At 42.8% G+C, this 15,341-nt stretch overlaps 1 protein-coding gene across 6 annotated transcripts in view; it reads left to right on the forward strand.

Moving 5' to 3' along the window:
* PIGN (phosphatidylinositol glycan anchor biosynthesis class N) overlaps positions 1-15,341 on the forward strand; it is a 165,545-nt gene that overhangs the window by 39,733 nt on the left and 110,471 nt on the right. For all 6 annotated transcript variants that reach the window (XM_075921388.1, XM_075921390.1, XM_075921393.1 and 3 more), the window contains exons 6-7: positions 5,809-5,933; positions 11,259-11,389. In XM_075921388.1, the coding sequence (XP_075777503.1) occupies positions 5,809-5,933; positions 11,259-11,389 (256 nt within the window). The remainder of the gene's footprint in view (positions 1-5,808; positions 5,934-11,258; positions 11,390-15,341) is intronic.

The raw sequence follows: 15,341 nt of genomic DNA on the forward strand, positions 1-15,341 counted from the left end.
AAGTGGGAACTGGTGTCCAGATTCAGCCGCTGTTGAAACTGATCAGTTTCAGCAGCGGCTGAATCTGGATGCCAGTTCCCACTTACATACAGATTCAACTTAGGGACTGTAGGTTTGTTCTTATCTTGTACGTAACCCGGGGACTGCCTGTATTTCGAATTCTCCAGTTATCATGACATCAAAGCAACATATAATTTAACAGGTGAGAAATTTAATTACCAAACATGTATTGAGCTGGTTTACTGCAGGTTTGAGGCCCAAGATAAAGTATGATTATACCCAAAGGGCATGTTATTCCAAAATAACACAGTGTGCGTCTACAGTACAAGCCTTTGTTTCAAAATAATGTCGAGCTGGAGAGCTTCTTACTCTGACTCATGGTAACCCTCATTTCACGAGGAGTAAGGGAAGCTGAAGGAAGAGTGCCCTTGCTGTGCAGACAGCGCCAGAAGCCGAAATAAGCTACACAATTGACGTAGCTGAAGTTGCGTAGCTTAATTCGACTTTAACCCTGCTGTGTAGACGTACCCAAAGTGTGGCTGAAGGGTTTGAATCATTGTGAGTTTCCATATTCTTTTGTATGTCTCTGGCTTTGATATACAGTGAGTCCTCGCTACTTCGCGGTTCGACCATCGCGGATTCACGACTTCGCGGACTTTTTTCAAAGCCTCGGGGGAAGCCGGCGGGGGGGGGCATCCCAGGCGCGCCTGGGCTGCTCCCCCGCCGGAGCCCCTCCGCGGCTTTCAAAGCCTCGGGGGAAGCCGGCGGGGGGGGGCATCCCAGGCGCGCCTGGGCTGCTCCCCCGCCGGAGCCCCTCCGCGGCTTTCAAAGCCTTGGGGGAAGCCGGCGGGGGGGGGCATCCCAGGCGCGCCTGGGCTGCTCCCCCGCCGGAGCCCCTCCGCGGCTTTCAAAGCCTCGGGGGAAGCCGGCGGGGGGGGCATCCCAGGCGCGCCTGGGCTGCTCCCCCGCCGGAGCCCCTCCACGGCTTTCAAAGCCTCGGGGGAAGCCGGCGGGGGGGCATCCCAGGCACGCCTGGGCTGCTCCCCCGCCGGAGCTCCTCCGCGGCTTTCAAAGCCTACTTCGCGGATTTTCAGCTATCGCGGTCGGGTTTGGAACCTATCTACCGCGATAAACGAGGGTTCACTGTATGCAGTTCACTAAGTTTGTAAATAAAAAGATGGTTTTATAATTGTCAGCTTCATATTCCTAGGCACTGAATTAAACTGCATTCTCTTCATGTTGTGTCATAATAACTATGAGTAATGTTGACCAAATTACGCCTTTAGCTGCATCTGTATAACTCCATTGTGTTGAGGTTATACCCTTATCTACACCTCTGTAATTTCCTAAAGATTAATGGAGTTGCACAGGTAGTTCTGAGGGTAGAGTTGTTTTATTTCACCTAAGACCCTGTAAGTTAATGGTGTTACCTCCTCAGATAAGAATGGTGTACTACAATATATACCATAATTCAGTTTCTCTTGGATGAGCCATTCCATTTTTCCTGGACAAGCTAATTTTTATGCTGTGAATAAGGGAAGCTTAGGACCTCTAGTGTACAGCGTTCATTCTATTAGATCTTCAATTTAAATTTTTGTGTGCTTCAGAAGCATGCATATTTCAGACTGACTGAATATGAGCTTCTTTTGTTGGTATAATTTGAGCGATAATTATACTGCTGACAGTATGCTTCTAATGATGAGAATTTCAACCAGAAATTCACTTTGTCACACACAGATTTTTTCCCTGTTCTCAAAATCTGTCTCAACATCTTAAGGAAGTATCATTTGTGTTTATCGTAAGAGGCAAGATTGTCTCTGGTCCCATGTATCAGCACAAGAGAGTAAAAGGGGGTAGCCAGCAAACTTCAAGACTCTGCTGGGTGGCGGCTGCTTTTCCAAAACATGACAGCAAGGAGTTGGTGTGTGGGGGAGGGTGACAAGTAATGTCTGGAGCCTTAGTTCTACTCCTGTCTCTAGCCGTCCCAGTATCAGCACATGTGCTAGCCAGAACAGTTGAGTGGGTGTGGAGGAAGAAATATTCTGCAAATGTAAATCAGTAGCAGATTATTTCTCCCGCCTGAGAACAAGCACGGTGGTGGGGGAGTTGTAACTTTTTCCTTTTTTCTTCCGTCACCTGCTCCTGGGGCCACCCACGTTTTCCCTGCTTCTTGTTCAGAACAGGGTGTAAACTTAACAGTCTAAACCGTAATATGTCAGCTCCTGATAGAGGAAAAGCAAGAGCAAAATACAGTGATATTAGTTCATTTGAACAAAGATAAAATTCTCTGTTTTATAGCTTGTTAATGCAATAACATTATTTTCTTCTCAAAATATTCAATGTTGCACTTATATAAGGGCAAAAAAAGTACTAGTGTTCCTCATGTGGCCATCCAGTTTTGGAGATGGAAAATGTTTAGGACTAATCTACAAAGTCAATAATGAAAGTCGGCTGCAATTTAATATATTACAAATACTTTCTAAATTATTATCATAAGCAGTTGGCCTTATGTGGTTTAAGGATAGACTGTGAGCCTTTGTGGTAAATGATGTGTTAGTCATTTGCCCAGGGTGGTCTTCTGCTGGTTGTTGTATAATACAGGGAAGATAACACTATGGTTTTGTCGACAAAAGTGGACTTTTGTCGACAAAACTAAACCTGCATCTACAGTACCGACATAACGTTGACAGAACTCAGCAGTTTTGTCGATGCTAGTAAACCTCATTTTATGAGGAATAACGCCTTTTGTCGACAGAGTTCTGTCAACAGAAGGCATTATTGCATCTAAACTGTCCTCTGTGTCTACACTGCCATGTCGACAAAGCAGCTTGCTTTCTCGACAGAACTGAATGTAGTCTAAACGCTCTTTGTCATAAGAAGCTTTGTCAACAGTATCTGTCGACAAAACTTCTGTTGACAAAAGCCTGTAGTCTAGACGTACCCTATGAGCTCACACTGCCCCACCTTTCTGTCTTCGGGGAAATCATGCTAAGCACTCCCAGTCCTTGCACACATGCAGTGTAATGACTTGTGTCTTCTCCAAACTATGTAACATGGTCTAAACATACAGGTGCATTGGTTTAACTGAAGGTATGATCATTTGAAAATGGTTTAGTTAAATTGCTGTACCTTTGTCTTTGGCCACTCTCAAATTAACATAAAACTGATTTATTTCAGTTACGCTTGCCATGTGAATTTACTATTAGAACTTATTTTCAGACTGATTATGTGTATTCAGACAGGGGTTTGCACTATTTTTAACCAAGCCAGTTTTAATTAAACTGGTTCAAGTTTGTATGAGGAGGATTACCTGAATGAAAGGTTACTTATGCTCTCTCCTTCTTGCACAATCCTGCAGAGCCACAAAATTTGTGTGCCACAATCTGTCCCATTATATAAAGTGCTGTTTCAAAAGAGACCATTTACTTTAGGGGGAAATGGTATCTAACTTATCTTAAGCTGTTACCATCTTTGGTTCAGCTTGTAATGTTTGTACGCACTAGGAAGGAAAAAATATACCACAAATTGGGGTTTGTTTTTTATTTTAATCCAGTGATGAATTTAGGATATATTGATTATAGACTAATAGATCAAGATCTCTTATACAATATTTTAATTAGTATTTTTACTTAATTGTAGCATGAACTCCTAATGGCCTAGGAGAAATTTGTCATTGACATCAAAATTGATCTTGGAATATCACATGTAATTTCTGGCATCTCATTGCTGAAAAGATGCAAGACTAATGTGAATTCTGAAAATTATACCACCTAACCCTTATGTAGTGCTTTTCATCAGTATCTTAATGAGAAGGTAAGCATAGTTATAAAAAAGAACAAGTCAGAGATAGTGGGAATGGAATTATTTGGTGTGCTGCAACAGGGTAGAACAGGAAATGAAATTAAGGAAAGGAGAATTTTTTCTGACTGAGATCTGTGACTTGTGGCATGATTTTCCAAAGCAAGTGGTGGATGCTTCATCTAATTTTTTTTTTAACTGCTTTAAATACAGCACTAAAAAGTTCACTGCAAGGAACTGACTAATTGACAAAATAGATCTATAACTTCTGTGTTTCCTAGTGCATATCTACAGAATATATTTTGCAATGACAGATGCCACAGAATCTTAAACTACTAAAAATGCAGGAATGATTCCAGCTGATCATAGAAATATTCCACATATTTTACAAGATAATGAAGTATCTGCCTATTTCATGGTGGGTCGATTGATTTATTTCCATTGTTCACATCACTTTCCTGACTATTTAATAAATGGGTATTTCAATTTAAATTCATTGATTATAAACTAAGGTTAAATTGACCACTCTAAAGCATTTTATGTTCTCCTTAATTAGAAGAATTTGTACTGTTCTGATCATCAGCTGACTTAATTAAAAAAAATAAAGCATATTACAAGTCGATAGTACTCTGGCTCTCAAATCAAAACTTTGATGGGAAAAATCAGGGAAGAAATTATCAGAGTTTCAATAAGAAATTCCAATGTGCAGGCCACATCAGAGTAGGAGCCAAGAGCCCAGGGGGCAGCCTGGTTGCAGTGAGGAGCTGGGTAGCAGCCTAGTTTCAAGCTAGGAGTGCGGAGCCTGCACAGCAGTCCCACCAGGAGTGAGTACATCAGGCAGTCCACAGGCAGCCATAGGTGTGAGCAGCTTTCTTGTCCGTTTCACTGTTCCAACTTGGACCCCGCAGCAGGGGTAGATCAGACTCACCACCACCACTTCTGCGAGTCATCTCCATCTTCAGCAATCTCTTTGGCTGCTCTAGTCACTGCTCAGTTCTGAAAGCAGCAAAGATATGAGGGTGGCAATCCCATAAGCCCCCACAATAGCTTTGTGACCCCTCTACAGTTCCCTTTTGGGTCAGGACCCCCATGGTTACAACACTGTAAAATTTCAAATGTAAACATCTGAAATAATTAAATTGACCAATTAAAAAGCTTTCTGGCTGTGAAATTGATCAAAATTACTGTGAATTTGTTAGGGCCCTGATTACAAGTTTTATATACCAACCAGACGTTATTCTGCAAGAATGGTGACAGAGTTGAATCTTCATGAGCATCCTCTGTTGAAAGTTATTCCCACACCCACCTACCACCCCGGTGAAGTCCTTTTCCACGTTGTTTATGTTGTAAGGTGCTCGAGATTCTTTTTGGATCAAGACCCTTAGAAAGTCTACCCTGCTTCTTATTTTATTGGACACTATTTCTTTGGACAGTGTAGTGTCACATGATGATCACGTTAAAATGACTGATTGTATTTTACATTACTATAATATGTCTGGTGTAAAACCGGATGGCCATGCCAAGGCTCATTTGCTCTGAAACAGAATGGCCTCTAGTTCATGCCTTAAGGAAGTTTCTGTTCAAACCTATGCAAGGCAGATGCATTTAGGAAGAATCTTAGTTTTCTATTTCTCACTGTTATTAGGGATACCTGTGGTTCCCACTTTTACAACAAGAAATAAGTGGGGAGTTACAAAGCAACATTAAGCTCAGGGACACTATGTAACCACTAATGCAAAAGAAACAAGAAGGGATGGCTCAGAAATCTACCTTCTATTACTGCTCATAGAGCCTATAAAAACTTAAGAACTGGAAGATTTCTGCTTGTTTTCTCTAGTTCAGTCTTGAATATTATCTTCATATAAACAGACTCACACCATTTGCTATTGCATAATTGAGCACAATACAACTCCTATGATACAAACATTACATACACGTTGCATCTATATTTGCTACATCTCCTTTTTATATGGTTCTCAGAATAATCTTTTGATGGTTTGTTCCCTATAGAACTTCTTCCAAGCTGCCAGAAGTAATCAGACATTGTTCTCTAAAGTAAATGAAGAAAAAGTAGTTCTGTTTCTCCATTTGCTTGGGATAGACACAAATGGACATGCTCACCGCCCAAACTCCAGGTAATTTGATATACTAAATATTACTTTCTTGTTAACATTTTACACCCACCATTTTTTCTCCTAAATCAGCTTTATCTCTGCACTAGTATTTACCACTCTAGATGAAAGGCTTGCAATTTTGATGAGATTATACAAGAGGCAAAGTTTTAAGTTGCTATGAAAAATTAAATTATAAAATTCCTGAATTTTGTTAGGTTAAAATCTTAGGTTACATTCAGGTAGCAAATTTGTATTAATTATCATATAGCTACAGTAGCATATACAAATATTGTAGCATAATTGCCTGTTTTCAGGGTGCCAAAAGGACTGTCACCTTTTTTCTCTCCTCCTTCAGCAAGTTGGAGAATTGCTGGCTCCCTGTCACCTCCAGTCTGTTAGTACCTAAACCGTCTTCTCTGGGCTATGCCAACTGTGTGTTTGCCTTGCAAGTTAACAATAGCTGCTCCCAGTCTTGAGTCCCTTTTAAGCATTCCCCTGTAGTATTCAGACCTTTTTGCATTGAACACACTGAAATACCGGGTTGGCTAACCCGCAAGGAAGTAGTACACACTAGCATGGACAAGCACTGGACTAGGTTTCTTGTGAAAACAATGTTTATCGTTAAAGGTTAAGATTCAAGAGGTAATGATAATGGAAACAGATCCCACAAAAAACAAAATCGTAACACACTTTCTAGAGATTAAATTTAAGAGGCTAATCTTCTATCTAAAAAGTCTGCCTCATTCAAGTGGCTTTTACAGCGCTAAATAGGACAGATTGGCATCCTATTTTCATGAATGTAATCGCACTGCCTGATTACTTCCTTTGATGCAGGATAAAGGGGTGTCTTTTTGCCTTCCTCTTATAGTTCTAGGAGTCATTGTCTGCCTCCAGAGAAAAGGTGGTTCATGAGCTGGTGTGCTTCTTTCTTGTTAACTCCATAAGTAAATAAGGCTTTCATCATGTTGGCTTACAGTGCTTAATTTATATTTGACTGGGAGATACATATCTTTTCTCCTGGCCTGGAAGTAACCTATTTTTCTTTTTGATGACAGACATTAAAACATATATTTTCAGTACATATACAGAACTCTTTAAATATCATCTATATGTACATCTTATATTCATAGCCAGTGTGATACCAGCTTTTCATGTAAGACCTCCCATGATATTTCTTATGGATACATATCATGAAAGTGGTGTGCTAGTTGTAGAGAGTTTGTCAGGCTTGCTAGGAGTTGGTGTTATAGAATTGCCCAGTTGGCATTTAGGGGCTATTAGGGTCACAGCATATTCCTCTTAATTCCAATTACGAAGAGAGTTGCCAACTTATTGATTATATACTTAATCAAGAGAATACTTGGGAGACTATTGGTTTCTCAATTTGCCCCAAATGAAGTTCAGAATTCCATAGTAAACAGGAAGTCCAGGCACAACAAAGCTGATATTGCAGCCTTATTATAAGTGAAGTGTGGAATTTTTTGGGTATCACGTGAAAAAAATAATAAAGTTTTAAGGCCACACGTCATTACAGAAAATTTTGAAGCCAAATTTGACACTCCTATTCATTTTCTTCTTGAGTTCTGTGTTTCCCTTTATCGCTTGAGACAGTGCAAGGAATTGGAGCTAATCTTTAAAGCATGCAAAGCACATATGCCTGTGAGCCTTCTAGAAGGAAGTGTCAGTGCTCCTCTTTGTCTTTGTTTTAAAATGATATACTCTCTAGCCTTTTAGAAATTGAAAATTGGTTGGTGGTAAGCTAGTTGTGGGGCTCCCCCCCCCAAAAAAAAACCTAGTGATTTATGGTCCAACACTGGCCACTCAAGCATGTTTGAGGCCCACAGAATCATGGCGCATCAAAATCTCAAGAAAATCAATTATTGGCATAGTAACTTTAAAAAGTTTTAATATTTTAACTTTTAAGTTTACAATTGTTAATACATTTGGCTCTTTAAAACCTGAATTCTTTAAAGTTTTCAGTTCACCTTTAACTCACTGTGACACAGAGAACCCTTGTCAAATGGTTCCCTGTTTGCAGACAACTATGATCTCAGACTGGACAAAGGCTCTGCACCAAGCACATGTCTTGCAGGGTGTTTATCCATTGGGAGTAACATGTAAGATATCTACAGAAAGCTTGTAACTTACCAAGGTTAATAATGATTGTGAGATGTGTCTTCTGGTAATTGTGACATTACAGAGGGTACAATCTGGACTACTATCACCAGCTCAATAACCTGGGATGTCTTTTACATTACTTTACTGGCAAACAGCCATTCTTGGTCAGCTAATGCAGATTCCAGCATGAAACTTGCTCCCAGCTTCACAGTATTGAGTGCTATTAGCTAGCCGCTCATGAATTACACTGCAGAAGAACACCAGCAGATTCTCTAGTCTCATATTTTCCCCCCAGAAAAATGCATCTTGTATATAGTCCAGCACTTTGCTAAACTTTGCAAGCTCATATAAAGTCCATCATTTTATCAGTGGAAGATTATATAGACCAGCCTTATTATCCCAAACATACTTCAATACAAACTCACCAGTTATATTAAATAGTGAAACAAGTTTATTAACAACAGGAAAAAAAAGGGAAAGATTTCAGGTGACTACAAATAATGAAGCATAAAGGTCAAGGTTTGTTACAAAAGCAATAAAAGATAAAACACAAGCTAAATGACAAGCTAAAATAATTAAAAAAAATTACAATGGTCCTGTAGCACCTTAGAGACTCATCAAAATATATAAATAATATCATGGGCACTCATGATACACTGTGTGCGTGTGCGTGTGTGTGTTCGTTACAGACAACACGGCTGCCCCTTTGAGATTTTTTTAACAAGCTCAGTGAATTTAAAAGCAAAATGTTTTCCTCATCAGATGCTTACAGCAGTCTGTACTGGCTGAAAAGCCTTCCAGCCAGAACTCCCTGTCCTTCCCCCACCCCACAAGTTCAGCTCTCTGGGGGTATGTCTACACCACAAAGTTATTTAGAAGTAACTTTACCAGCATCTACACAGCCAAACCGCTATTTCAAAATTAAATCGAAATAGCGGAGGGCTTATTTCGAAATTGGTAAACCTTATTCCATGAGGAATAGCGCCAATTTCAAAATTGCTATTTCAAAATAAGCGCTGTGTAGACGCATATTTAGAAATAGGGGGCCTCTGTCTTTCCCAGGGTGCCCTGATGGCCAATCTGGGCACAACCAAGAAACCTCTTCTCCCTCCCTCCCCGGAGCAGTTAAAGGGGTAGAGTCTGGTCAGAGTGCCTGTGCCGGCTCCAAGCCTGCCAGCCCAGAGCCGGCAGTCGCTGCACCTGACCCAGTGGCCCCAGCATGAGCCAGGCCACCAGTGCCAGCCAGCCCTCCATCGCTCCCCAGGACCAGTCTGCCAGCTCCCTGGAGCCTGCCAGGGGCTGCAAAAGGTGGGCGCCTGCCAGGTCCAGTGCGGAGATCAGGGACCTAATTCAGGTTTGGGGGGATGCCTCCAACATCCATGATCTTCGCACTAAACGGAGGAACACAACCGCCTACAGGTGGATGGCTGCCAGCCTGGCCACCAAAGGCCACATGCGAAACCAGGAGCAGGTTCGCATGAAAATAAAGGAGCTGCGGCAAGCGTATGCCAGGGCCACAGAGGGCAGCTCCCAACTAGGGGCAGACCCAGACCCCTGCCCCTATTTTGATGCCCTGAACCGCATCCTGGGGGGCAGGATGGTCCGTGCCCCCCAGTGGTCATCGGCCCTGGGGCAGAGCTTGCTGCCTCCTGCTGCTCCAGCCCCTGCTGCCTCCCCAGCTTCCGCTTCTTCTCTCACTCCTTCTCCCCCTCCCATTTCTTCCTCCCCATGCTCCCAGGGATGCCGAGGCCCTTGCACCCATGGTACTGGGAGATAGTTGGGCAGGTGAGACCCCCAACCCTGAGCCCTGAGCTTCTCCTCCCTTTTCCTCCCCTTGCCATCTCTCTCCTCTCAGGTTTCCCCCTCCCCTCTCCCACTGCCCCATCGCCCCTCTCCCATCTTCTTTCCCCAGTCTCACCTCAGTTTCATTCCCCCCCACCCCAGTTTTGTTCAATAAAGAGGCTTTGTTGTAATGAACACATGTGTCCTTAACTGTACAGCAGGAAAAGGGGCTAGGGAGGGGTAAGTGGAAGGAGGGAGGAATGAGGTACAAGTCCCCAGTGGGGCACACCAAGGAGACTGTTACTGCCTGCAGAACATGCTGCCAGGCTCGCAGCAACACATACAGGAGAAGCACCAGAGTGCCCTGGGGTGGCTCTGGCTTCATGCTGCAGAGTGCTGTGGTGTCCTGAGTGAGGGCAACCAGAGCACAAAGAGAAAAAAAAATGCTTTGCTGTCCTTCAGTGAGGTAGGCAAACAAGCAGGGAAACCTTAGAACTGGCTGTCCGGAGGGGTCCCTTTAAGCACACGTCTTAGCCTTAGGCAGCAGCCACACAAGGTAACTCCTGACCTGAGGCCCTGCCAGAACTGGTTCTGGCCGACCTTAAATGCTATTCAGCGTCCTATCAGTGTGGATGCGCTATTTTGAAATAGCAAATCGCTATTTCAAAATGCATTTTGTGTCTAGACGCGTTATTTCGAAATAAGATATTTTGAAATAACACTATAGTGTAGACATACCCTGGGAGTCATTGATGTCAGGAACAGAAAAGAAGAATATGAGTGAGATCAAGCGTTTTTCACTCCTCTTTACAATTCTTGGGCAAGAAACATTTTGCTGAGTCATGGTGACACTATTTTTTGGGGGACATGAGGTTTGAGCTGTCCTTGTGATTAAATGTAAATTTCTGTTCATACCTTCCCCCTGCCAAAGAACGACTGATTAAGCAGGTGATAATTCACTAACATCTGTGTGGGGTATCAGTGGTCTTTGTGTCTGAAAATGGCTTTGGGCCTGCTTTTTTTTAACTAGTCAGAGCAAGGGAAGGGTAATCTGCTGCTAACAGGAGCTGCAAGGGTCCATACCTGCAGACGTGCAGGTAAATGAAGTGTCGGCAGTTCGCCAGGGCTAACCCTGGTGGACTACCTCTGGCTTATTGCTCACCCCTTCCTTAGATAAACAAACAATACAAGAACTCTCCATACCACACTACACAAGGTCAGCTAATCTTTTCCTCCCCCTCAGCCTCCACTCGTATCAGATTTAGAGGAAGCAAGAGAGGGCTTTAGGTTCCTTTGAACAGCCTGACTCCGTGCAAATAATGAATTTAGCTCTAATCAAGAGGCTTGCCTTATTGGCAATGAGTAATTTACCAGGTACAGTGTATTCTGCCATCTGCAATTCAAAGGTCACAGTAAAATCACATAATATGTTTTTTCTTGTTATAGGGAATACAAGAACAATATCAGAAAAGTAGATGAAGGCATAAAAGAAATTGTTTTAATGCTTGAGGATTTTTATGGAAATGATGGAAAAACTGCCTTTATCTTAACTTCTGACCATGGAATGACAGATTGGGGTGAGACTTTTAAAATCTCTAAAGTTGAGATTATTGACAAGGTTCTGATGATTTAGAATATGAGCAAATTTTGGGACTTTGCCACCTCCACTGTGCCAGATGCTTGATTTTTTGGTATATGGTCATATAACTCAGTTCAACTTTGCTGAGGAGGAGAATATTCTGGAGGGATGGAATTCAGGGCTAATGGAGAGAGAGTTGACTGCAGTGAACTTTCCACTTAAATGAGTCTCCATCCTTTTTTTGTGTAGGTCAATTAAAGGTATGTTGAGTCTAGCTGAACCCCCATAAAAACAGAAGGGGACAAACCTAACCTTAATTTCCACTTGAATGCTAAAAGCTATGTTAATGCATATGTCCTGATCACTTTCCATTTTCTACTTAACATTTTTTGTGTGGTGAAAGTCCTATTCATACATATTATTGTCAGTTGCACCAAAAGGCATGTTTATCTTATGTTTGAAAAAGTTTGGCTACCTATGGTCTTTTAGTGATTGGTAACATATGACTTCTTCCATCAAAGAAATGAAGTACCATAGAATGATCATGTCAGACACCAAAAAGAGAGACATTTTATTAGTAAGAGATTTTAGCAGCAATTGTGCTATAGTATAAGGCATCTGAGAGAGCGTAGTCTTTCTTTTTGGTGGGCACAGGTCAAATGTACCACTATAGTGACAGTCAGACTTCAAGGGGAAAGAGATTGTTACTTTCCAGTAAATAATCTGTCTTCCTAAAAGCATCTGTATCATTTAATAGCCTTCTGAGGAGGAATACAGTAAAAAAGGATGAAGAGAGAGTGTATTCAAGATCTCTTCTAAGATTTCCTCTTGTTTATACTAGGCCCATTCAAGCAAAGAAACATTTGTGATCAAATTGAATACTGTATTGTAGCCATTTAAAGGTTTGTTTTGGATGCCACAAGTAATCTTTGTTGCCATATATCACAAGTGAGGTTTGTGTATCATGTTGGTACTATGTGGTGAATATTTTTTTCTTCATATAAAAGAGAAACTGCAATTTGGAACCAGTCTCATAAGTTGTATATATTTTTCTATTTAGCTGAGATTGGGAATTCAGAAATGAGTTTACTTGAGCATTCCATGGGCGAGTTCTACATGTGTCCGGTTGGAAGTGTTGCAAAATAAATTGCTTCCATCACATGTTCTGTAATTCTGAGGTCAGGTTAATCTGCTTGAAGATTCTGTTCTACTTATTGCCTATTAGATTTTCCTGCTCAACATCCATGGAAACTGTTTGTGGTAAATAGCAGTGTATTTATAATTGAGGCTTCCAGTACAGTTGAGGAATAAAATACAGAGTTTGATCATTTCCTTTTGTATAAAACCACAAACTGTTCAGAGATGGAATAACAGGCTTTGTTTACTAATAATCCATCATTTGCATTATTAGGATAAGAGCTTATTTATACTTTGAAAGCAATCAGTCCAATTATCATTTGCACATGTGCAAAACCAAGGTCTTTTCTGAATACAGTAAAACTCCATTAGTCCAGCATCCAATGCTCTGGCACTCCTGATAGTCCGGCACCATCAGGAACCTGGAAGTGCTCGGGGCAGCCGGACAATTGGAGCTGCTCTGCACCCGGCTTCCCTGATTCAGCTGCCGCTGAAACTGACCAGCAGCTGAATCGGGGAAGCCGGGGGCAGAGCAGCTGGGGTGCTGCTGGGTTGGTCCCATAGCGCTTCCCCTGAGGGCTGCGGGACCAACCCGGCAGCACCCCAGCTGCTCTTGGGGACGCCTGGAGCAGAGCAGCCGGAGTGCTGCCGGGTTGGTCTCACAGCGCCGAGGGGCGGCGCTACTGGACCAACCTGGCAGCATCCCAGCTGCTCTGCCGCAGGCATCCCCATTCAGCCGCTGCTGAAACTGACCAGCAGGGTGAATCGGGGACGCCTGGGGCAGAGCTGGACTATCAGAAGTGGGGGGACTCTGAGGGCTCTGGGGTGGCATCCACTCCCCCACCCCACCCCAGACCCCTCATAGCCCCCCCTTCTGATAGTCCGGCATAACTGATCATCCAGCATCCCCTGGGTCCTAAAGGTGCCGGATTAGCGGAAGTTTACTGTATTACATTTTATTGTTGAGCTAGCTGACATTTATATTGGAACATTTGAATTTTTGAATGTATTTTTCCTCCCTGACTCTTTGTTCTTACAGCCAACATTCTCAACAAGAAAAGGCTCTAATGGTTTAGTCTCTTGGTGTCATCATCTTCCTGAGTCTGATTTAGCTTTTTTGTTAATGCATATTTTTATTTGTGTTTCATTAGCTGAAAATTAGCTTCATGCAAAGTGCATCTGAAATCCTGGGAAAATATTTAGGGTTTCTGTAGAAGGCTGTCATTAGTTTGGATGTTATTTATACGGGGCCTTGGAGAATTGAAGCAATGGAAGAAACTTGAAATGAGCCAACAATATGGTGAAGTTGCAAAAAAAGCTCATATCTGTCCAGAATGTGTTAACAAGTGTGTTGAGTGTACAACATGGGAGGTAATTGTCCTGCTGCACTCCACACTGGTGAAGCTTCATTTAGAGTTTTGTGTCAAACTCTGGGGGTATGTCTACACTACCCTCCTAATTCGAATTAGGAGGGTAATGTAGGCATACCACACTTGCAAATGAAGCCCGGGATTTGAATTTCCCGGGCTTCATTTGCATAAGCGGGGCGCCGCCATTTTTAAATCCCCGCTCGTTCGAACCCCGTGTAGCACAGCTACACGGGGCACGAACTAGGTAGTTCGAACTAGGATTCCTAGATCGAACTACCGTTACTCCTCGTGGAATGAGGAGTAATGGTAGTTCGAACTAGGAAGCCTAGTTCGAACTACCTAGTTTGTGCCCCGTGTAGCCGCGCTGCATGGGGTTCGAACGAGCGGGGATTTAAAAATGGCGGCGCCCCGCTTATGCAAATGAAGCCGGGGAAATTCAAATCCCGGGCTTCATTTGCAAGTGCGGTATGCCTACATTACCCCGCTAGTTCGAACTAGCGGGGTAGTGTAAACATACCCTGGGTGCCACATTTTAAGAAAGATATAGAAAAACTGAAGAGAGTCCAGAGGAGAGTAACAACAAGTTTAAAAGATTTGGAAAACCTAACATATGAGGAATTGTTTTAACTTTCTCATGTAGGTTGATCAAACTTCATTTTAAAAAAGTAAACTATTCTTTATTTATGGCAGGGATGGGGAACCTTTTTTGGGTCGGGGGCCACTGACACAGAAACATCACTTGGGGATCACACAAATGAGAAGCAAAAAATCTCTTATCCAAACCCCCAGCCCTCACTAATGTGGCCCCCAGCTGAGACACCTTAGTCCTCTGGTGCTCCAGACCCTACAGGGTAAGAGGAAGGGGCAAGAGGGGACTGAGGTTAATGGCTTCCCATAGGCCAGATTTACTTTTCTGGGGTTCCAGAGGTTCTGAGGTTCTCTCTTTTAAGAGAGGAATGCAAATGCAGCCTAGTGAAACTGCAAATGAAGCACGGATTTGAATTTCCCATGCTTCATTTGCATAATTGCTATTTCGAAATACCCTATTTTGAGATAAACGCTGTGTAGATGTGATTATTTCGAGAAAAAAGCCTTCTTTCAAAATAACCCTTACACATTTAAAATGAGGTTTAAGGGTTATTTCAAAAGAAGGGTGCAGCGAGGTGCTGGGCAAGGTGGCTTTCTGACCTCACACATAGCCTGCAGGGAACAGCGAGGCATAGCCCTGTCCCCAGTGCATCACATGTGCCAGCCACCCAGAAAGGAAGAATGGGGATGCACGCATGTGTTTGAACGCACGCCTATTTTCCCCTCCCCCCAACCAGCCCACAAAGTTAACAAAGAGGGGCAGCTGCCCCTCTTTGATCCAGCCCAACTGGAGCATGGCTCAGATTCATAGGTCATAGCTTTCAGCCTGCCGAGGCTGCGCCAAGCTCCAGCTGG

This window comes from Pelodiscus sinensis, chromosome 2, assembly GCF_049634645.1.
Source record: "Pelodiscus sinensis isolate JC-2024 chromosome 2, ASM4963464v1, whole genome shotgun sequence".
In the NCBI taxonomy this organism is placed as follows: domain Eukaryota; kingdom Metazoa; phylum Chordata; order Testudines; family Trionychidae; genus Pelodiscus; species Pelodiscus sinensis.